Raw genomic sequence first — 23,392 nt, 5'->3', positions numbered from 1 at the left:
GCATGAACAATATCTGGAATGATAAAGAAAAAACTAACAATCCTGTTTTGTACCTTTTTTTTTTTTGCATCTCTCGTTTAATAGGGAAATAGTCACAGCAGATGTGTGGGCATGTGTGGGAGAATTTTCACTGTATACATTTCTGTATATTTTAATTTTTGAACCACATGAATATATTACCTGATTTTTAAAAACAACAATAAAAATGTCCCAGATGAATCTGATACTCAAATTTACAAACCCTTGCCATAGGAAAACAAGACAACCACGTTTCCAAAATGATGCTAACAGGCATCTTTACTGCTAACATAGTCACATTTTCCTAAAGTTAATGCTGCAATGACAAAAATACAGATCTAAAACAAAACGATATCGACAAACTTACCTGGAGGTACAGGTGGAGGAAAGCCAGGAAATTGTGGGGGTGGGATCCCTGGTGGAAGTGCTGGGATTCCCATGGGAGGGCGATTCAAGTGAGGGGGGAAAGACATTCTTACTGCAGCGTTCTAAAGAAAGAAATCATGACAAATCATTTTATTTGAAAACTTTACTACTCAATATGCCTGCATTGTTCACCTTCATTTTTAGAGTATCTGCAAAATTCTAAAGTTTTCTTACCCAAAGAAGTTGGCAAAGACCCTCTTTTCTCTGTCTGTCCATTGAGAATTAAAATTTAGATCTTTTCTAAAATAAGTTCCCAAAATGTACACGATCTAAGTTCAGGATAGACTCCTACAATCATATGGGAATACATATAAAGGGAAGAAAAATTTTTGAGGTTCAGTTAATATCCAAAAATTAAATGCTAAACATCAATGAATCTTTTTAAATCAAACTCAGACTCCAGGAGGGTATCTAAGAGTTTTTTTTTGGCTTGTTTTTTGTAAAGTGTACTGATGCATACATTTTTTTTTTTTTCATACCCATCAGCATCTTGAAAACTTATTTACAAGGTTACACAGTATTTGCTGATTCAAGGTGGGCAGTTCCTCAAGGACAATTATCAGTGAATTACAAACCTGAGGAAAATGAAAACTCCTGACACCAAGTCACATAGTAATCATTCAAATACAGATAACACACAATTGATGGAAATGATAAAAAGCAACTATTTTAAACTTAAAGCAAACCTCTTAATCATTTACGAACCAAATTCAAGACAGATGCTACCATTTGATTTAAAATAATACAAGAACATTGTTTTAGTTTGTCAAAACATCAGTTAAAGGAAATCTAACCTTGTATTTCAGTTAAACAAATGAACGTTTTTAGAGCTTTTCCTTCCTTAAAATTTTGTGTTTTTACCAACATGCTTAAGAGTCTAGAACTACTGGAGAAAAGTAGGAAAACAATGCTAGGACATTCTAGGAGGGTCCCCTGTACCAACAAAAAGCACAGCCAAAATAGTTACGTTGATCCGGTACCAGTGATTCCACTTCAATTAATGATTTGATCAACAGAAGGTATTTATTTGACACTAGGAAAAATTCCCCCACGGACATGCTGTAAGTGAAGGAGTCTAGAGTTGTTAAAAAGTTTAAAAAATGTTTGTCTCTATTATTTTCCTTTTTACATTTTATACATTGCTTCACTCACCCTTTAGAAGAGAGTAGGTAAAAGTGCAAGTCTTACATTCACTAGTCCCTACAGTTTGATATAAGGAGCTCTGGTGGCCCAGTGGTTAAGTGCTCAGCTGCTAACCAAAAGGTTAGCAATTTGAACCCACCAATCGCTCCACAGGAGAAAGATGTGACAGTCTGCTTCTGTAAAGATTTATAGTGTTGAGAACCCTATGGGGCAGTTCTTCTGTCCTATAGGGTCTTTATGAGTTGGAATCAACTTGATGGCAACGGGTGGGTACATCACACTCTTCTAAATATTTTTCTATACACAAACTAATACATGATCATTTGCTTTTCTGCAAACAATGTAATCATACTATATCGTTAATGCAATTCTCCTTCATTATCATTAACATCTCTTCATGTCATTTCATGTAACTCTTATTCCATTCTTTGTAACGCTGCAAACTATTATAACACAAACATATAATTATAATTTAACGTTGATAGATTCCCCCACTTTTTAGTTCTTATAATGTGGAACATTCTTGGACCTACTGGGCATATAATCCTATGGACCTGTGCAAGGATTCCATAATACACATTACCTCCAAATCATCCTCCACAACTTCTGTACACATTTATATTCCCACCACCAGTCTATGATTATGTCCTTTTCCTTATATTCGCACCATTACCAACACAGGCAAAATTTTGTGTTTAAATTCTAACAATTTTACAGGTAAAAAATTCTCGTTTTAATCTGCATTTCCCTAATCACTAATGAGATTGAATATCTTTTTATCTGTATATTAGCCATTTCTTGGAAAGTCTCAGAAAAGCATTTCTTTCACACTCAAAACTATTCTTTCTTAGAGTGCTTCTTTGACTTAGTAAGTTAGGATAATGCAATATTCTAAGTATCTAAATTTCAATTTCATTAAACACAACATAAAATATTTGGAAAACTTTACAGGTAAAGGAAATTCCTAAGATAATGTCATATACTTAGCAAATAAGGTACTAGGAATGAATTTCAGAAAATACAATTAAGACTGTAAATGTGTTGTTTTCTATTTTATAATGCTTTTTTGCCCCCCAAAAGTGAAAACAAATATTCTATATAGAAAGGGGCAGAAGGGATTGTATCTGCCTTTTAGAACAAACAGAGAGGGCTGCTGTCCTACTTACAGAAGCTCTTGTATTATCATTATAATACTCTATCTCAGCATTTTCTTAGGAGGGCAGTTGGTTCTAACACCTGTTGGATAAATAATTAATGAATGAATCAATAAACAAATAAACTGCGATGACCTCATTAAACAAGTTTATTAAGAAACCACTATGTGCCAGGTACTATGCCAGCAATGACCCAGTATCCAGCTTCACAGTGACTACAAAGCTCACGAATTCAGCTTTAGAATCATTTTTTTCCCATTAGATATTCTAAAAAAAAAAACTCTTTGGTCTTGGTGTTTAAACTATGTTTCAAGTTTTTAAAATATATAACTCATTCAACAAAAGTTAACCAGATTATACACATTTATTTTAGTTTATGACAATATACTTATCCCACTTGCTTATAATTTTTCTATGAAATATTTCTCTTATTTGGAGCGGCTTAAAAATTGCTTACTCACAGGATGAACTTCAAAGACGAAGGTAAAAATATCACAGTTAATGGACTAATTCGTATGACTATACAAATAATGACTCCCGCATATGGAAATTCAGAAAAAATACGTTTCTAGTGATCTTTAATAAACGTTCACTTTAATATCCTAAAATGAGAGCATCAACCACTCATTTCAACAAAGTTTTATATGTTTTGGCACATGAGAAAATGATTGAGAATAAACTTTCATAGCCATAAGCAAAGCTAATCAGTTTTGTGACCTACAGATGATAAAGTAATTATAATACTCTCATAATAAATTATACAGATGCTGAAAGTTGCTAAGTGCTTTGCAGAAAAATAAATAAGGGAAGAAGATGATTTCAAATATGATGGTTACTGAACTGGTGTGTGTTTTGCCATTTATTTTCTCAACAACAATACAAAATTAAAAAAAATATAAAAATAAAGCCCACTAAACATTCTCTACAGAAACAGAAACATAATGAAGCAATCCATGCTTCAAAAGACAGAAAAAATGAAAACTATTCGAGGCCAAACCATAGTATGAATATTAAGAATAAAAAGGTCTTTATTACATTACATTCCCTCATGTCTGGATAATTCCAGGGAAAAAAATGAGAATCATTTAATTATGAGCCAGAAAAGATTTTTTCAACACAGTAATGAAAGGGGAACATGAATTTATTTGATACAACCTATTCCATATTATACAAAAAATATTTTAGAGGGGAAAATAGTTTTACCCATGAAAAATGACATTTTCTATATAATGCCTGCAGGTTTTTAAATGATCCTATTCAAACGTAATATGTGAGCTATACTCAAGAATATCTGTAAAATAATTAAGTTATAGCACAAAATAAAATGCACAACTGGTAAAGTAACTGTGTAACTTAAACACATAAATATGGTGGTTCGCCCTCACCAAGGTGACATATGAACAAAAACTTGAAAGAGGCAGAGACAGGAAGTCATATTCATATCTAGGGAAAAGCCTTTCAAGCAGAGGAAACAGCAAATACAAAGAGCCTGAGGTAGGCATGGAGTATGTGAAGAAGGAACAGCAAGGCCATGAAGGAGGAATGGCAAGGCCAACAGTATGGCTAGAGCAGAGTTAAGTGAGAAAAAGTAGGAGACAAATACTGAGTATTAATTCCAGAGGGGGTTCTGAGAGAATAGAGCTTTGCAGGCCACAGCAGAGGTTTTGGTTTTTTACTCTGAATGAGATGCAAAACATTTGAAAGGTTTTGATTTGACTTGCATTTTAAGTTTCACTGGCCACTGCGTTAAATAAAATAAGACTAGAGAGGAACAAGAGTGTTAAGAGGCTACTACAATAATCCAAAGAGATGGCAGCCTAGTAATGAAAGTAGTTACGAGTGGCTGGATTCTGGAAATATTCTGAAGACAGACAATAGAATTTGTGGAGAAATTATATGTGGGGTTTAAGAGAGACAGAAGTGTTTTATTAGCACTGAAATGACTTAAATAGCACTTTTTTAAATATTTGAATTAGTAGTGCTTCTCTTTATAAAGTTCAAAGCATTTTTACCTGCCAGGTATGAAACTCTGTAGCCCAAAGTATCAAAAACAAGCACCTGTGATGGAAGCCTTCCATATCACAAGTGAGCGGTCACATAGGTACATGCATCTGTTGAAAACTCATCGAACTTAAAATGGGTGCATTTTACTGTATGTGAACTTTATTGCAATAGATATGATCAAAAAGAGAAAACATACAAATAAGATTTATCTCTACTATTTATCTTTATATATGGATGCATTTTACTTTTCTCTTTTTAACTCATCTTTAACTCTTTCAAACCACTCTTTTTCCCGCACCCCTGAGAATGCCATAGGCATGCAAAATACAGTGAGTTTCTGCTTATAAGCATTCTTCCATTGCAGAATTATCCAGAAAGAAAATATTTCACCAGTGGTGAATTTACAGGCCAGCCCCATCAGAACACTGTGTGCAAAAAAATTTCTAAAATGGTAAGAGACAAAAGACCAATAGACTCATCTCTATAAACATTCATACACAACTTGTTCGATAAATATTTAGCTCCAATTATGTGCCAGGTTCTTTTCTAGGTATTAGATGTATTAGTTCCAAATAAAGTGAAATAAAAGTCATTATATAAAATTATCCAGTTAGTCCAGCAGCCATACATCGAATATAAGCAACTACTAGAGTAACATATGCCGTTTCCTGTTCTGCTCATAGCCTGCTAGGTATACTGGAGACTGACACAACTGCCCCAGCCTGAACAAAGCAACCCTTTTAAATCATTTCTAAAATTGAATTTCCACAGAACTTGAATCTCTGCAGAAACTATTCCTAGAAATAGATGTTCCAAGCTCAAAGAAGAATCAAGAAAATGTCTGATTAGCCAAAAAAGGTTTCTTTATGGCAAAGTTTTTCAGAGGCATGAAAGTACTCGTGTTTTGAATCTCCTAAAAGGGTGATGATCTTCTTCTGGAAGACTTTCACTTTGCTACTTCACCACTCTCAGTGATTAAAAAGCAATACCACCTATAGAGAACCCATTTTCGCTGCATTGATTCTGACTCATAGCAACCCTACAGGACAGAGTAGAACTGCCCCACAGGGTTTCCAAGGAGCGCCTGGTGGATTTGAACTGCCAACCTTTTGGTTAGCAGCTGCAGCTCTTAACCATTGTGCCACCAAGGTTTCCAACCTACAGAAATAGAAAAATTAATGGTTACCTGGAGGAGGGGTGGAAACAGGGAGTGACTTGCAAAATGGCATGAAGGCTCTTATTGGGGTGATGGAAATGTTCTAAAATCAGATCATGGTGACTGCTGTACAACTCTACATTTACTAAAACTCAGTGAAGTGTACATTTACACCAAGTCAATGTTATGTCAATTATACCTTACTAAAACTGGCAAAATCCAATTAACACCTGTAGATTAAAGTTACTGTTAATTTCCTGATTTTGATAATTGTACTGCTGTTAAATAAGACAATGTCCTTGTTTTTAGGAAATACACACTTAAGCATGAGGCAACTGAGGAGTATCCTGTCCACAACTTACTAGCAAAACATTCCAGAAGAAAAATGGAGAGAAGGATAAAGAAAATTGGCATAATGTTAACATTTGGAGAATATGACTAAAAGGTATTTGAGAATTCTTTGTATTATTCTTGCAATTTTTTTTAAGTTTGAAACTATGTTAAAATAAAAAGTTAAAAAAGCCATACCGTTCTGTTAAGGGTGACAGAAAAGGTCAGGAACAGTTAATGGTAATGGATAAATATAACCAGTGTCACTGAACTGTACAGGTGAAGACTGTAGGAAAAACAAATGTTCTATGTATCCACCGTAAGTAAAAAAAAAAAAGGTAAGTAGGCAAAAAAAAAAAAAAAAACCCAGTAATAATAGGTAGTGGGATTATTATATTCTCCCTTTTACTTTCTGCCAGGTTCAAAACTAAAAACGAAAAAAAAGTTACCCTGTATTCAAGCTGTAAGAGGGGCTCAATGAAAATCCCCTTTCATGCATGGCAATAATAGTGTTAGAAAAAGCTATCCAGAAATTTAAAAAATGTAAAATGGTTTTACAAGATGTTTAGAAAAAACTCAATGATAACTTTTACTTTCAAAGTCATAAATTAATCAATATAATGACAAAAGTGTATAGCTAATTTTTCTGTAGCCAAAAAAGTAACTTACTTTGAAAATCTTAAACTTATGTTAGGTCTGAAGTAGTTACTAAATTTTAAAATGGACTAGCTTTATTAAAAAATATATTCAGAGCCTCAATACAGTGGAATAAAAAGGTATTAAACCACAAAAAAGAAAACTTAGTCAAAAACCATTATTAATATATGACACCTATATGCAATGATAAGAAAACAAAAATATTCTTCCTAAAAGTCTCCTGTTGGTACCCTACCCCCCGACAAGAAAGGAAAGAAATAGAAAACACTTTGGTGGTCAAAAAGGAAGAAATCTTGATTAACCCAAGAAGATGAATTATTTAAGTAAAATAGCAGCTAACATTTTTTTTTAGCTTTACTGTTTACAAGAGCTGCCAACATACACTATCTCATTTAATCTCAAAATAACCAGGAGTAGATACATATGTTCCAAAAGAACACACTAAGTGGGTAGGGGAACATCCTTAAACTAGGAGGAATCCAAAGGCTGTTTTCACTGTACCACAATGCCTCAATAGCACACCAATGAGAGAGTAAGGAACTTAAGGATTAACTTTATTTATAAAAGCCTAATTTTTTTATTCAGAGTATACAGTAAGAAAAGTTAGTGTCAGAGTTAGGCTCTTGTATGTCACTAAAAATTCTTTAAGAATAACAGTATCAGACAATACAGATCAAATGCTTACTTTGTTACTTACGTATTGAACTAATAACTTACATACATTTTTCTCAATTACTCCCCGATCCCAATAACCTATGAGTTTGGATACTATTATAATCTTCATTGTACAGATGAATAAAATCCAAGGTTTAAGAAACATTAATTAAAATAGATTAATATCTACCTGAACCATGACAGACTGGAACTGAAGACCAAATGAATGGCTTTCTAGGCCTCTGAATGATTTTGGAAATAACCTTCTAAAAATTAAAACTCTCAAGACAATATAGAATTTTTTTATACAGTATTGCCAACTAACTAATACACATTACATCACATTATAGCAGTCCGGTGCAACAGAAGTTCAATCTCTTCCCTTCTTTTGATCTGCTCCTCTCTGCCCAGTATCAAAATGGCATTTCCATGGCACTATAAATCCAAATTATATAACTTCAAAATAATCTTCATATTCCTAGACTCTATTTTGAAAAACGCATTTAAAAAGTAATACTGAAGACCAAAATAGAGTGAGAAAAAAGTAACACATTTTAACATCCACTTTGGTAACTGCCCAGAATGAATGGAGAGTTAACAGTTTACTGCATCCACCAATGGGCGTTGGGGGGAAGAACGACAATACTCATCACGATCTTAGACTAGCAAGCTGTAAAGGTGCTAAAAAAGGTGGATACTAGCAAATTTCAAACAGGGTGGGGCCCACTTCGCTTGGTGGCAGGCTCTAGATGACCGAAGAGGAAGGGAAAGAAATCCGTTGGCAGCCAGCAGCTCGCTAAAAAAGGTGAGTGCAGGCTGGCTTCCCGGCAGAGCCTGGGGCGAGCGTGTCCCAGGCCCGGAAAACCTATCGTGGGGCTCCCCGAGCGCGAGTGAGAGAGGGGCCTAAGGGTAGGGCTCCCCCAGGGCACAGCGATCGTTTTGTGACAAACGTAGAGCCCAAAGGGGCCGAGACGACTCACTCGACTCATTCCGTGGCGGAACGTGGAAGGGAAAGGGAAAGTGGGCGATAATGCAAAGAGGAAAGCTCAGGCTGTAGGTCCGGCCTCCAGGGGCTCCTGTGACCCGGGCTGGGCCCACTGGTTTTCGAGGCCTTAAGAGAAATGAAGAAACTCAAGCCTCGTGCCCGTCCCCTCCCCCACCCCAATTCCCCCTTCACCCCACCCCACCCCACCCCGGCCTTTCCGCAGCCACCCCGGCTTTCCCTCCTCACCCAACGGAGGAACCCGGCCTCCGGGTTTCCACACGCGTTCAACGGCTTGAACTCACCCGCCACCGAGGAACCCGTACTATCTAAGCAGCTTTCGGGGGGCCAGGCTACGAGTGGCCTCCACCGGTTCAAGATTTCCGTGCGCCGCTCGCCTGTAAAACTGGTTCCGATACGCCTACTCTCACAGGCCGCAAACACAGCCGCGCTGCGCGGGGACCTTATGGAGGTCTTCCTCTTGCCCGGCGTGCACTGCGGCGGGAGGGGGCAGGAGGAGAGTGGAGATGGGAATCATAGAGAAGAACGTGTATAGACAGTCTGTACTGTTGGCTTTGAATCGCTACGCAGAGCCGAGTAACCATAGAGAAGAAACGCATAGTGGGGACTAGAAAGGCTCTAGCTGTAAATTACCACCCAGCCTGCCATTTTTGATTGGAGCTGATTGAATCTTGTGACTACGCGGCGCCATCTTGAGGTCAAGGTTCCGGCTGGGCACCGCGCGCTAGCTGTTATAGTATTTGTCACTTTCTGTAGTTTGAGTTTCGGGTATTTGGAGCTTGTTTAGTGGGTTACTGAGGTTCAATGGACTGATGACTGGGCCCCCACCCAGCACATTATTAGAAACCCGAAGTGTTCATCTTTCCGTAGGAAAAAAACTACTCGATCTCAAGAAATAACTGACAAAAGCCTTGGTGGGTTTTTTTCCCAAAATGCACAAAAAATTTATGTGCGCTAGTAGGGCATGTTATGGAAAGCATGGTGGTGTAGCAGTTAAGAACTACGGCTGCTAACCAAAAGGTCGGCAGTTTGAATATACCAGGCCTTCTTGGAAACCCTATGGGACAGTTCTACTCTGTCCTATAGGGTCGCTATGAGTCGTAATCGACTCCACAGCAACGGGTTTGGTTTTTTGTTTAGGGCATGTTATTGGCCAAAGAGATGGCTATAAGATCTATGAAATATCTGAAAAGGCCTGTAAAAATATTTAAAAGCTTTGATTCTGTAATGTAAAAATGCGAAAAGAACCTCGTGAGATTAATGAAAATGAATAATCACAAGGAATTGGAGTATTCCGTTTATGGGCTTTAGAATCAGTATCTATTTACAGGCTTTTGTTTTCCAACCAAAGAGCCCTGGTGACGTAGAAGTTAAAGCACTAACCAAAAGGTGGGCAGTTCCAAACCACCAGCCACTCCACGGGAGGAAGATGTTGCCGTCAGCCTTTGTAAGGATTACAGCCTTAGAAACTAAATGGGGCAGTTCTATTCTGTCCTATAGGGTTACTATGAGTCAGAATGGACTGGACAGGAATGGGTTTGATTTTCCAACTGGTTGCTTCTTGGAAGACTTAAAATTTCTTCAATATCAAATTACTTTCTCCGTGAGTGCCTGGTACTGAGCCAAGTGGTGGGAGTATACAAGTGAATGTGAGATTTTGTTCCTGTCCTGCTTAACAGTGGACAAAATGGAAGGTGTAGATGATAGACCCTGACCACTGCATATAAAACTGAAACATACCTACGTACTCCCTGTCCCCTTTCCTATTTTGTTTTTTTGTATAGCATTTATTACCATATACCATACTATGTATTTTTCTTATTCGTTTATGGCCTGTCTGCCCTACTCCATGAGAATGTAAACAGCTGTCACTGTTGTATACCCAGTGCCTAGGATAGTGCCTGGTACATAATAAGTTTTCAATAAATATTTGTTGAAGAATGAAATAATAACCATATGATGTTGTTATCAGGTGCCATCAGGTCAGCTCTCACTCACAGCGACCCATAGTATAATAGAACAAAACACTGTTCTATCCTGTGCCATCTTCACAATACTAGGTACGTTTGAGCCCATTGTTGCAGTCACTGTCTAACTGTGTCAGTCCATCTCAGGGTCTTCCTCTTTTTTGCTGCCCCACTACCAAGCATGGTGTCCTTCTCCAGGGATTGGTTGTTCTTGATAACATGTCCAAAGCAAGAGGAAGTCTCGCCATCCTTGCTTCTAAGGAGTGTTATGGCTCTATTTCTCCCAAGACAGATTTATTCATTCTCTGGCAGTCTTATGGTATGTTCCATATTTTTTCACTAACACCATAATTCAAATGCGTCAATTCTTTGGTCTTCCTTTCTCATTGTCCCATCAAAACACAAAATCCAGTGGGGGTGTAATTGAACGCGGGTTCTTGTCTGTCCTACTAGCCAATGGAAATAAGACAGACGTACACTACCAATTGCAAGGGAAACAGAAAGTGGGAACTTACTGTTTGCACAAACAAAGAGCAACATGGGGCCTAGCAGCTGAAAGACCATGAGCTCGCCACCCCAGGGGAGCTGGGAGCTTTTATGTCCTTAAGTCCCCAGGGTGCAGGGATTGGCTTCCAAAAGCTGAAACCCTGAGCCCTCACATGCCTAAATCTGGAGATCCAGGTACCGAGTCATTCTGCAAAGAAGAGACCTTTCACTCTGCAATGGGGCTTGGGTGCTGCAGTATGCTGGAGAATATCTTCCCCTCTGGTGATGCTCAGGCTCAGGGTCAGGTAAGGACACATTTCTTCAGGTCCTGCACATGTGCCAAGATTCTGGTTTATGCACACACAGAGATCTGGCACCAAATTCAAACCGTGGTTAGGGGCTGCAGCTTGGCACTCTTGGGCCAAACCATGGTTACGGACCCCGGCTTGGCAGGCTACTAATGGAAAAAGGGGAACCATGGCAGAGCCGGGGAAGCCTCAGCAGAGACTTCAATCCCCCCTCTAACAGGTTTCTTTTAAAAGGGGTTTAGAGCCCAAGGTCTCATCTTCTGTACCTTCTTCATGCTGGCTAGGGACACTGGCATAGAACTAGGCTCTAGCTGGAACCTCTTCGGGGGAGATGGGGTGATATCTCTGTCACAGCATCATCTGCAGGCGGAACTTCTGAAGCATGGAAGACACTTTACTAAGAGGTCAGATAAACCAGGACCACCCAGGAGCAGGAGAGGACCACCACTGAGTGGCCACATTATGAACCTAGTGACGGTTGCTTTTGACAGCTTGCACTGCCCTGCTCCTTCTCTCCCAAAAGGGGAGATAAGAGGTTATGTATGAACAGGAGGAAGAGCTTTCTCTCTCTCACTGTGTTTCTCCACGGTCACCGACAGAATGAGATTTGGAGAGAGGAGCAGAGGGTAGGAGTGTTGTTGATCACTGAGGCCTTGACCACTGAGCAGCAAGGTTTTCTTAAACAGGTACTGCAAGTTGTCCATTGGAGAGCATTCCCAGCAGTCAGTCTCTGGGGTGTGAGGTTCTTTTTCTTCAGATTCTGGAGGCGGGGCTGTTTTAATCCTGGAGTAATGGAGCCAAAGTTTAATACCTGCTAGTTAATGGAACAGTGAGTAGTTAAAGAATTTCTTGAGGGCCAACCCAGGTCTCTTGCAGGCCACAGTTAGCCTCCCAGTATTTTAGGAGGACTTGATCACCTGGTTGGAAAGAATGGAGAGGGGTGTCAGAAGGGAAGGACAGGGCTTCCTCAGCATGTTGGGTTAGCGGTGACCGGACTGCCTACAAAGCTTGTAGGCAGCCACAAATCGAGACTGTTTGTTCCAAATGAGGGTCCCAACCTGCATGCCTAAAGAAGGGTCTCCCATATAACATTTCAAAAGGATTCAATTTAAAGCTGCTTCTAGGGGCAGTGCTTATCCTCAAGAGAGCTAGTGGCCAAGCCTTTACCCAGCGTAGGTGAGTTTCTTGGCACAGTTTTAGCAATGGCCCTCTTTAAGGTATGGTTCATCTTTTCTACCCTTCCTGAAGATGAGGTCTCCAAGCTGCGTGTAACTTCCACTTGATTTTCAGTGAGGAGGAGATCAATTGAGTTATTTCGGCCCTGAAAGCCAGCCCATTATCTGATTGGATGAAGGCAGGAAGTCCGAACTGCGGGATGATTTGTTCCAGCAAGGCTTTGCCACCTCACCAGCCTTCTCTGTCTTGCAGGGAAACGCTCGGTCAAATTAGTGAAAGTATGTACCAAGACCGGTAAATATCTTAAACCCCCAGGGGCAGGGGAATGCCGGTAAAGCCCACTTGCCAATATTGCTCTTTTATATTGTGTTCCCTCTAAGGGGGCAGTCATGCATGTCGTGGATTTTTCCGTACACAAATCTCACACCGGCGGACTATTTTCTGGATGACACGGGTCATTCGAGATCCGGCCACGATGGGCCCCACCCAGTCCAGAGTGGCTTCCACTCCGGATTTTAAAGATCACCCATAGCTGACCCTCAGGTACGTACAGTTTGCCCTCAGGGTTTTTATACCAGTGTCTGTCTTCCCAAGTGAACCCCCATTCTTTTCTCCTCTTTCCATCTTCGGGAGTGTAAAGGGGCTGGAGATCTTTTAGGGAATCCGTGGGAATAAGAGGGCAACTGGGTGGGCCTATTTGAAGGCGGGCCCACCTGTAGTGCTGCCTGTTTGGTGGCCTGGTCGGCGAGGTTGTTACCCTGGGCCACTGGAAAAGTCCCCTTTTCATGCCCAGAGCAGTACACAACTGCTACCTCAGCAGGAGAGACTACTGCCTCTAAGAGTTTCTTTACTTGATTTCTTTGTTTTTGGCTGTTAACGATCCTCTTTCTCGCCAAATGGCGCCGTGTGCATGCACTACAGAAAAGGCATAACGCGTGTTGGTCCAAATAGTGACCCTTTTACCTGTGGCAGTTTGGAGGGCTTCCATTACTGCTATTATTTCTGACTTTTGTGCTGACATTCTGATGGATAGGGGCTTGGCCTTGGCCACTCCTGGAGTGGGTTTGGTGGGTGACGACTGCGTATCCTGCACACCACACACCCGCCTCTATGAAGCTGCCGGCTCAGTGAATAATTCTAGATCTGGAGCCTCTAACAACTGGTCCCGTAGGTCAGGAAGACTTGAAAAAACTTCTTCGATTATCTCAATGCAGTCATGTTGTATGTCCCCGACTGGTGATGGTGTGGGGAGGAAGGTGGCTGGATTTAAGGTGGTACATACGTTCAAGGTGATCAACGGGTTGTCTAATAAGATGGCCTGGTATCTGCCCATTCCGCCGGTCGTCAACCAGAGTCCTCCCTTTTGCTCTAGCAAGGCCGAGACCACATAAGGAGTGTATACCACTATTAGCTACAGCATGGTTAGCTTTTCTGCTTCTAAGATTAGATCACAAGTGGCTGCAACTGCCCTAAGGCAGGCAGGCCAGTCTTGGGCTACAGGGCCTAGTTTTTTTTTTTTTTTTTAAATATCCTACGGGTCTCCTCAGAGGTCCCAACATTTGGGTGAGGACCCTGAGAGCAGCTCCTTGCCTTTCATGGACATAAAGCTCAAAAGGTTTTGTTAAGTCTGGGAGGCCAAGGACCAGGGCCCTCATAAGGTGGGCTTTCAGTTCTCAGAAAGCCTGTTGGCACTGGGGCATCCATACAAGGGGGTCACTGTCTGCTCCCTTTGTGGACTCATATAGAGGCTTTGCGATGAGCCCAAAGTTAGGGATCCAAATCCAGCAGAAACCTGCCATCCCCCAAAATGCACGGAGTTTCCGCCTTGTTGAGGGAACCTGGGTGTAGTTGGTGACTGGGACTGCTTCGACATTGTCTTTAGTTCTGATGGGGGCTGGGGGGTGAAGTAGACCCAGCTATCTTCTAAGTGGTGGGTACTTGAGGTACTTATGAGATAGTTATCTTGCCATTCTGAGGGCTCTGCCTCTTCCCGAGAGAGACATAGGAAATAAACAAGATATAAGGTTGCAAATGTGAACACAGCCATGAACAGAACCATGAACAGAGCTAGCTGATAGCCAGCTATGGAGCTCAGTGGGAAACAAGCACCAGGTTATACAGAGCCAGAAAACAACTATTGATAAGACTAAAACAACTTGTACAGTCACCAGGAAATGACAATCAACTGACACAATTGTCTATAACTTTAAATCTAAAGCCTGAGTCTCTCAATGATCACTGTCCAGCCAATTTTTCCTGTTTTGCAGGATTTGTTGGTTAATATTGGTAGTAGGAGCCAGATCGATACATGGGTGGTGGATCCCCGCTCCCTTTCCTGTGATCTTGACTGCACCTCACAAGGTCCTTGCGTTTTCCTGCCAGATCTGTAGTGTTCCAGGTCCTGATGTGGACAGAAACTTCAGATTGTGGAAGAGTCTGCCACTTCATGTATGTGTAAAGAGAGCCAAGCACCCTTGCCACGGAATAAAATTATTGTTTAATAACAAGCTAGCTTTGCATATGTCTTTAGCCTCCAAGGTGTTTTCAGGACTCCATAAGCCCTTCCACAAGTTTGAAAGAGGAGACACCCATACATAAGCTCAAAAGGGCGTACTTGAAGTTTGGTTTGAGGTACAACCCTAATTCTGAACAGAGCCAAGGGAAGGGCCTGAACCCACGTTAGCTAGGTCTTCTGGCATTGTTTGGCCAGATCCGCTTCAGTAGTCCAGTTCACCTTTTTTTTCTTGCAATCTTCTCCCAGAACATATTCCTGGTATTTGGTCACTTCTGACTCTGTGGAGACAGTCTTGTTGTTTTGTTTTGTTTTGCAAATAGTGGCCTTTAATACTGTGAGAGACCCATGCAGAGTGACAGAATGAATCAATATTTTACATCTTCTGGAAACCCAGGGCAGTCTGTGGGGCCATGTAGTCTTTGCTTTTCCCTCTCTTCCTACTTCCTTCTCACTTTTTTTCACTTCCTCATTACCTTCTTCCCTCCTTTCTTCCTGTTTTTTCCTCTCTTGCTATTGTACCTCTTTTCCTTCTTTTCTTCTCTTCCTTTCCGCATTTTCTTCTCATTTTCTCCATCATCTCCAAGCCCCAGCAGCTATTTTTCCTGCCTAGCGCCTGTTTTGCAAATGTCCCTAATGAACCACATAAAGGTCCTTTTTTTTTTTTTTATTGTGCTTTAAGTGAAAGTTTACAGATCAAGTCAGTCTCTCATACAAAAATGTATACACACCTTGCTATATACTCCTAATTGCTCTCCCCCTAATGGAACAGTACACTTCTTCCCTCCACTCTCTTTTCTACTCCATTCGGCCAGTTTCTGACCCACTCCGCCCTCCCATCTTCGCTCCAGACAGGAGATGCCAACATAGTCTCATGTGTCTAATTGATCCAAGAAGCTCATTCTTCCCCAGTATCATTTTCCCTTGCATTGTCTAGTCCAATCCTTGTCTGAAGAGTTGGCTTTTGGAGTGGTTCCTGTGTTGGACTAACAGAAGGTCTGGGGACCACGAACACCGGGGTCCTTCTAGTCTCAGTCAGACTGTTTAGTCTGTTCATGAGAATTTGAGGTCTGCATCCCACTGCTCTCCTGCTCCCTCAGGGGTTCTCTGTTTTGTTCCCTGTCAGAACAGTCATCTGCTATAGCCGGGCACCATCTAGTTCTTCTGGTCTCAGGTCCTGATCAGAAATGTCATAACTAAAAACTTCTTCCCAGTCTGTAGGTATAATTTTTTTACTCTTTTCCATGATCTTTATCGTTTTAAATTTTATATTTAGGTCTTTGATCCATTTTGAGTTAGTTTTTATGCATGGTGTGAGGTATGGGTCTTGTTTCATTTTTTTTTGCAGACGAATAGCCAGTTATGCCAGCACCATTTGTTAAAGAGACTGTCTTTTCCCTATTTAACTGGCTTTCGGCCTTTGTCAAATATCAGCCGCTTATCTGTGGATGGGTTTATGTCTGGAATCTCAATTCTGTTCCATTGGTTTATGTATCCGTTGTTGTACCAGTACCAGGCTGTTTTGACTACTGTGGCAGTATAATAAAAAACAATAATAATAGGTTCTAAAATCAGGTAGAGTGAGGCTTCCCACTTTATTCTTCTCTTTCATTAATACTTTACTTATCTGGGGACTCTTTCCCTTCCATATGAAGTTGGTGATTTGTTTCTCCACCTCATTAAAGAATGTCGTTGGAATTTGAATCAGAAATGCATTGTATCTATAGATGGCTTTTGGTAGAGTAGGTATTTTTACAACATTAAGTCTTCCTTTCCATGAGCAAGGTATGTGTTTCCACTTACGTAGGTCTCTTTTGGTTTCTTGCAGAAGTGTACTGTAGTTTTCTTTGTATAAGTCTTTTACACCTCTGGTAAGATTTATTCCTAAGTATTTTATCTTCTTGGGGGCTACTGTGAATGGTATTGATTTGGTGATTTCCTCTTCGATGTTCTTTTTGTTGGTGTAGAGGAAGCCAACTGATTTTTTTTTTTTAATTAATTTTTATTAAGCTTCAAGTGAACATTTACCATTCCAATCAGTCTGTCACATGTAGGTTTACATACATCTTACTCCCTTCTCCCACTTGCTCTCCCCCATTGAGTCAGCCCTTTCAGTCTCTCGTTTCGTGCCAATTTTGCCATCTTCCCTCTCTCTCTATCTTCCCATCCCCCCTCCAGTCAAGAGTTGCCAACACACTCTCCAGTGTCCACCTGATTTAATTAGCTCACTCTTCATCAGCATCTCTCTCCCCCCCACTGACCAGTCCTTTTCATGCCTGATGATTGGTCTTCGGGGATGGTTCCTGTCCTGTGCCATCAGAAGTCCTGGGGAGCATTGTCTCTGGGATTCCTCTAGTCGCAGTCATACCATTAGGTATGGTCTTTTCATGAGAATTTGGGGTCTGTATCCCATTGGTCTCCTGCTCCCTCAGGAGTTGTCTGTTGTGCTCCCTGACAGGGCAGACATCGATTGTGGCCGGGCACCAACTAGTTCTTCTGGTCTCAGGATAATGTAGGTCACTGGTTCATGTGGCCCTTTCTGTCTCTTGGGTTCTTAGTTGTCGTGTGACCTTGGTGTTCTTCCTTTGCCTTTGCTCCCGGTGGGTTGAGACCAATTCATGTATCTTAGATGGCCGCTTGTTGGCATTTAGGACCCCAGGCACCACAATTCAAAGTGGGATGCAGAATGTTTTTCATAATAGAATTATTTTGCCAATTGACTTAGAAGTCCCCTCAAACCAAGTTCCCCAGACCCCAGCCCCTGCTCCGCTGACCTTTGAAGCTTTCATTTTATCCCGGAAACCTCTTTGCTTTTAGTCCAGTCCAATTAGGCTGACCTTCCTTGTATTGAGTGTTGTCTTTCCCTTCACCCAAAGCAGTTCTTATCTACAGATTGATCAGTAAAAAGCCCTCTCCCTCCCTCCCTCCCTCCCCCCTTTGTAACCACAAAAGTATGTGTTCTTCTCCGTTTTTTCTATTTCTCAAGATTTTATAATAGTGGTCTTATACAATATTTGTCCTTTTGCAACTGACTCATTTTGCTCAGCATAATGCCTTCCAGATTCCTCCATGTTATGAAATGTTTCAGAGATTCGTCACTGTTCTTTATCGATGCGTAGTATTCCATTGTGTGAATATACCACAATTTATTTACTCATTCATCCGTTGACGGACATCTTGGTTGCTTCCAGCTTTTTGCTATTGTAAACAGAGCTGCAATAAACATGGGTGTGCATATATCTGTTTGTGTGAAGGCTCTTGTATCTCTAGGGTATATTCCAAGGAGTGGGATTTCTGGGTTGAATGGTAGTTCAATTTCTAACTGTTTAAGATAACGCCAGATAGATTTCCAAAGTGGTTGTACCATTTTACAATCCCACCAGCAGTGTATGAGAGTTCCAATCTCTCCGCAGCCTCTCCAACATTTATTATTTTGTGTTTTTTGGATTAATGCCAGTCTAGTTGGTGTGAGATGGAATCTCATCGTAGTTTTAATTTGCATTTCTCTAATGGCTAATGATCGGGAGCATTTTCTCATGTGTCTGTTGGCTGCCTGAATATCTTCTTTAGTGAAATGTGTGTTCATATCCTTTGCCAACTTCTTGATTGGGTTGTTTGTCTTTTTATGGTTGAGTTTTGACAGAATCATGTAGATTTTAGAGATCAGGCGCTGGTCTGAGATGTCATAGCTGAATATTCTTTCCCAGTCTGTAGGTGGTCTTTTTACTCTTTTGGTGAAGTCTTTAGATGAGCATAGGTGTTTGATTTTCAGGAGCTCCCAGTTATCTGGTTTCTCTTCATCATTTTTGGTAATGTTTTGTATTCTGTTTATGCCCTGTATTAGGGCTCCTAGGGTTGATCCTATTTTTTCTTCCATGATCTTTATTGTTTTAGTCTTTGATCCACTTGGAGTTAGTTTTTGTGCATGGTGTGAGGTATGGGTCCTGTTTCACTTTTTTGCAAATGGATATCCAGTTATGCCAGCACCATTTGTTAAAAAGACTATCTTTTCCCCAATTAACTGACACTGGGCCTTTGTCAAATATCAGCTGCTCATATGTGGATGGATTTATATCTGGGTTGTCAATTCTGTTCCATTGGTCTATGTGCCTGTTGTTGTACCAGTACCAGGCTGTTTTGACTACTGTAGCTGTATAATAGGTTCTGAAATCAGGTAGAGTGAGGCCTCCCACTTTCTTCTTCTTTTTCAGTAATGCTTTGCTTATCCGGGGGTTCTTTCCCTTCCATATGAAATTAGTGATTTGTTTCTCTATCCCCTTAAAATATGACATTGGTGTTTGGATTGGAAGTGCGTTATATGTATAGATGGCTTTTGGTAGAATAGACATTTTTACTAAGCCAACTGATTTTTGTATGTTTATCTTGTATCCTGATACCCTGCTGAACTCTTCTATTAGTTTCAGTAGTTTTCTGGAGGCTTCCTTAGGGTTTTCTGTGTATAAGATCATGTCATCTGCAAATACAAATACTTTTACTTCTTCCTTGCCAATCTGGATGCCCTTTATTTCTTTATCTAGCCTAATCACTCTGGCTAGGACCTCCAGCCCAGCGTTGAATAAGAGTGGTGATAAAGGGCATCCTTGTCTGGTTCCTGATCTCAAAGGGAATGCCTTCAGACTATCTCCATTTAGGGTGATGTTGGCTATTGCTTTTGTATAAATGCCCTTTATTATACTGAGGAATTTTCCTTCTACTCCTATTTTGCTGAGAGTTTTTATCATGAATGGGTGTTGAACTTTGTCAAATGCCTTTTCTGCATAAATTGATAAAATCATGTGATTCTTATCTTTTGTTTTATTTATATGATGGATTATATTAATTGTTTTTCTGATGTTAAACCATCCCTGCGTACCTGTTATAAATCCCACTTGATCATGGTGAATTATATTTTTGATATGTTGTTGAATTCTATTGGCTAGAATTTTGTTGAGGATTTTTGCATCTAAGTTCATGAGGGATGTAGGTTTGTAATTTTCTTTTTTTGTGGTGTCTTTACCTGGTTTTGGTATCAGGGATGTGCTGGCTTCATAGAATAAGTTTAGGAGTATTCCGTCCTTTTCTATATTCTGAAATACCTTTACTAGTAGTGGTGTTAACTCTTCTCTGAAAGTTTGGTAGAACTCTGCAGTAAAGCCATCTGGGCAAGGGTTTTTTTTGTTGGGAGCTTTTTGATTGCCTTTTCAATCTCTTCTTTTGTTACTAGTCTATTTAGTTGTTCTAGCTCTGTTTGTGTTTGTTTAGGTAGGTAGTGTGTTTCTAGGAATTCATCTATTTCTCCTAGGTTTTCAAATTTGTTAGAGTATAATTTTTCATAGTAACCTGATATGATTCTTTTCATTTCAGTTGGGTCTGGTGTAATATCGCCCATGTCATTTCTTATTTGGGTTATTTACTTTCTCTCCTGTTTTTTCTTTTGTCAGTTTGGCCAGTGGTTTATCAATTTTGTTGATTTTTTCAAAGAACCAATTTTGGTCTTGTTAATTCTTTCAATTGTTTTTCTGTTTTCTATTTCATTTAGTTCTGCTCTAATTTTTATTATTTGTTTTCTTCTGGTGCCTGAGGGTTTCTTTTGTTGCACTCTTTCTATTTGTTCAAGTTGTAGGGATGATTCTTTGATTTTGGCCCTTTCTTCTTTTTGGATGTGTGCATTTATTGATATAAATTGACCTCTGAGCACTGCTTTCACTGTGTCCCAAAGGTTCTGATAGGAAGTGTTTTCATTCTCACTGGATTCTCTGAATTTCTTTATTCCATCCTTAATGTCTTCTATAACCCAGTCTTTTTTGAGCAGGGTGTTGTTCAGTTTCCAAGTGTTTGATTTCTTTTCCCTGCTTTTTCTGTTATTGATTTCTACTTTTATGGCCTTATGGTCAGAGAAGATGCTTTGTAATGTTTCGATGTTTTGGATTCTGCTAAGGCTTGCTTTATGACCTAATATGTGGTCTATTCTAGAGAATGTTCCATGTGCACTAGAAAAGAAAGTATACTTGGTTGCTGTTGGGTGGAATATTCTGTATATGTCTATAAGGTTGAGTTGGTTGAGTATGGCATTTAGATCTTCCGTGTCTTTATTGAGCTTCTGTCTGGATGTCCTGTCCTTCACCGAAAGTGGTGTGTTGAAGTCTCCTACTATAATTGTGGAGCTGTCTATCTCATTTTTCAATGCTGTTAGAGTTTATGTATCTTGCAGCCCTGTCATTGGGTGGATAAATATTTAATGTGGTTATATCCTCCTGGTATATTGTCCCTTTAATTATTATATAGTGCCCTTCCTTATCCTTTATGATGGATTTAACTTTAAAGTCCATTTTGTCAGAAATTAATATTGCCATCCCTGCTCTTTTTTGATTGTTGTTTGGTTGATTTTTTTTTTTTTTCCATCCTCTGAGTTTTAATTTGTTTGTGTCTGTAAGTCTAAGGTGTGTCTCTTGTAGGCAACGCATAGACGGATCATGTTTTTTTATCTATTCTGCCACTGTCCGTCTCTTTATTGTTGCATTTAGTCCTTTCACATTCAGCGTAATTATGGATAGGTATGAGTTTAGTGCTGTCATTCTGATGTCCTTTTTTGTGTGTTGTTGATAGTTTCTTTTCCCCACTAAATTTTTGGTGCCGAGTAGTTTATATATTCTCTTTTCCTCTTATTCATACTTAGCTTTTGCTGAGAGCGCTGTTCTTCTCTGGTTCTGGAGGTGTGAGTAGGCTGTGCGGCTGACTGCTTCTCTCTGAGGAAACTGCAGCCGAACGCTACCACCAGCCCTCCGCAGCTACTCCCAGGAATGGTGCCTGAGGGATCCCAGTGATTCTGGTCCAGCAACTCCTCTCTGCTTCTGAACCAACTCTCCCACCCCCTGCCGCTCAGTCCATTTTCTAACTTTGCCTTTGATGTTTAGGGCTCCTACCTTGTCATAAATATAATCATTTTACTTGTTTTTTCAGGTCTTTGTTGTAAGAGGGATTGCCGGAAGCATCTGTCTATTCCGCCACCTTGACCCGGCCAGATAAAAGTCCTTTTTACTGTAACCAAGGTCTTCTGTAGCTTGTGGCCAGCTAGGATCAGTCACTATTACTGGGGGCATGGTTCATGCCTCTCACTTGGCCTCTAAGTTGGCCCTTTGGTGGACCTGGCCCTCCGCTGTGTCTTAATGTTGATGTCCTTTGTTGTGTACCACCGCCAGAGTGGCAGGGAGTAACACCGCCTCAAGGAGTTGTAATATCTGCTGGCCGTGTTTGATTTCTTTACTGGCTGAATTCAAAGGCTCCCTCTGCTTCCACGAAGCACAGCATACATTTAAAACTGACAGCACATACTCTGAACCTGTGTAAATGGTCACCTCCTTGGATTTGGCCTGCTGCAAGGCCTGGATCACCGCAACCAGCTGGGCTTTTTGGGCTGAGGCTCTGTTTGGAAGAGTGTTTACCTCGAGGACCTTGGTGCTGCTGACAAATGCATAGCCCTGCCCTCTGTTGGGCACCCTCTATGAAACTACTTCCACCTGTGAAGATTTCTAAACCAGCATCTGCTAGAGTTTGATCTTGTGGGTCTGGGCAGCTGGCATGGATTGGGCCTACCACCCGGACACAGTCCTGGTGGGTAGAATCTCCTAGGGGTGGAGTGGGGAGAGGAGTGGCTGGATCTGGAGCAACAGCAGATTGGGCCAACATGCTAGGATTATCAAACAGAGAAGCCTGGTGTTGAATTGCTCGGCATTTGCTTTCTCTTTTTCAGTGGCCCTCCTGCTTTAAGTATACACACTGGTTCTTTCCCAGGGGGGTCAGGGTCGGGGTGTACAAGGGCCCATAGATCTTCTCTCAGGGAGCCCATTTTGTACTGCTGCTGGTGGTAAGGTAACCTGGTGCCCTCTCTGTCTTCCCTGTTGTTATAGGCCTTAAATGCCATCTCGACTAGGTGTCCAATACTCACGTCACTCCTCACTCTAGCTTACCAAGTTTTCTCCCAATGACCGGGGCACAGTGTCTTATAAAAATACAACTGACCATTAGAACATTCGCTGGGTCCTCTGAATCCTCATCAGTATGTTGTCTAAAGGCTCTATAAATCCTTTCGAGGAAAGCTGAAGGAGTCTCATCTTTACACTGTTTAATTTTATGTACCTCATTCCAGTTTAAGGGCTTAGACACTCCATCTTTAAGGTCCACTAAAAGACAGTCCCAAAATCCGGTGAGCCTACCGTACTCTGCCATGTGATTGTGATCCCATCAGTGGCCTTGAAGGGGGAAGATGTCATCGATTGCATCTCCGGTCGACTGAGTGTCATGTCGCCTTGGACTTCCTCTCGGGCCTTGTCTACGACTATCTACCTTTCTTCTGGGGAGAGGAAGGTGCTTAAGATTGACATTCTGCCCATGTGGGATC

At 40.7% G+C, this 23,392-nt stretch overlaps 1 protein-coding gene across 3 annotated transcripts in view; it reads right to left on the bottom strand.

The window, feature by feature from the left end:
- Nucleotides 1–9,009, bottom strand: part of RBM25 (RNA binding motif protein 25) — a 52,028-nt gene extending 43,019 nt beyond the window's left edge. Inside the window, exons 1-3 of one of the 3 annotated variants that reach the window (XM_049897847.1) lie at nucleotides 8,830–9,009; nucleotides 2,754–2,823; nucleotides 386–506 (exon numbers count right to left, since the gene is read on the bottom strand). In XM_049897847.1, the coding sequence (XP_049753804.1) occupies nucleotides 386–491 (106 nt within the window). In that variant the 5' untranslated portion in view covers nucleotides 492–506; nucleotides 2,754–2,823; nucleotides 8,830–9,009. Of the gene's footprint in view, nucleotides 1–385; nucleotides 507–618; nucleotides 733–2,753; nucleotides 2,824–8,829 lie in introns of all 3 variants that reach the window. The other 2 variants (XM_049897845.1, XM_049897846.1) reach the window with 2 other exon arrangements.
- Nucleotides 9,010–23,392: the final 14,383 nt, after the last annotated feature.

Source organism: Elephas maximus, chromosome 10 (assembly GCF_024166365.1).
Source record: "Elephas maximus indicus isolate mEleMax1 chromosome 10, mEleMax1 primary haplotype, whole genome shotgun sequence".
In the NCBI taxonomy this organism is placed as follows: Eukaryota; Metazoa; Chordata; class Mammalia; order Proboscidea; family Elephantidae; genus Elephas; species Elephas maximus.
This window is presented reverse-complemented; position numbering and strand designations above follow the sequence as displayed.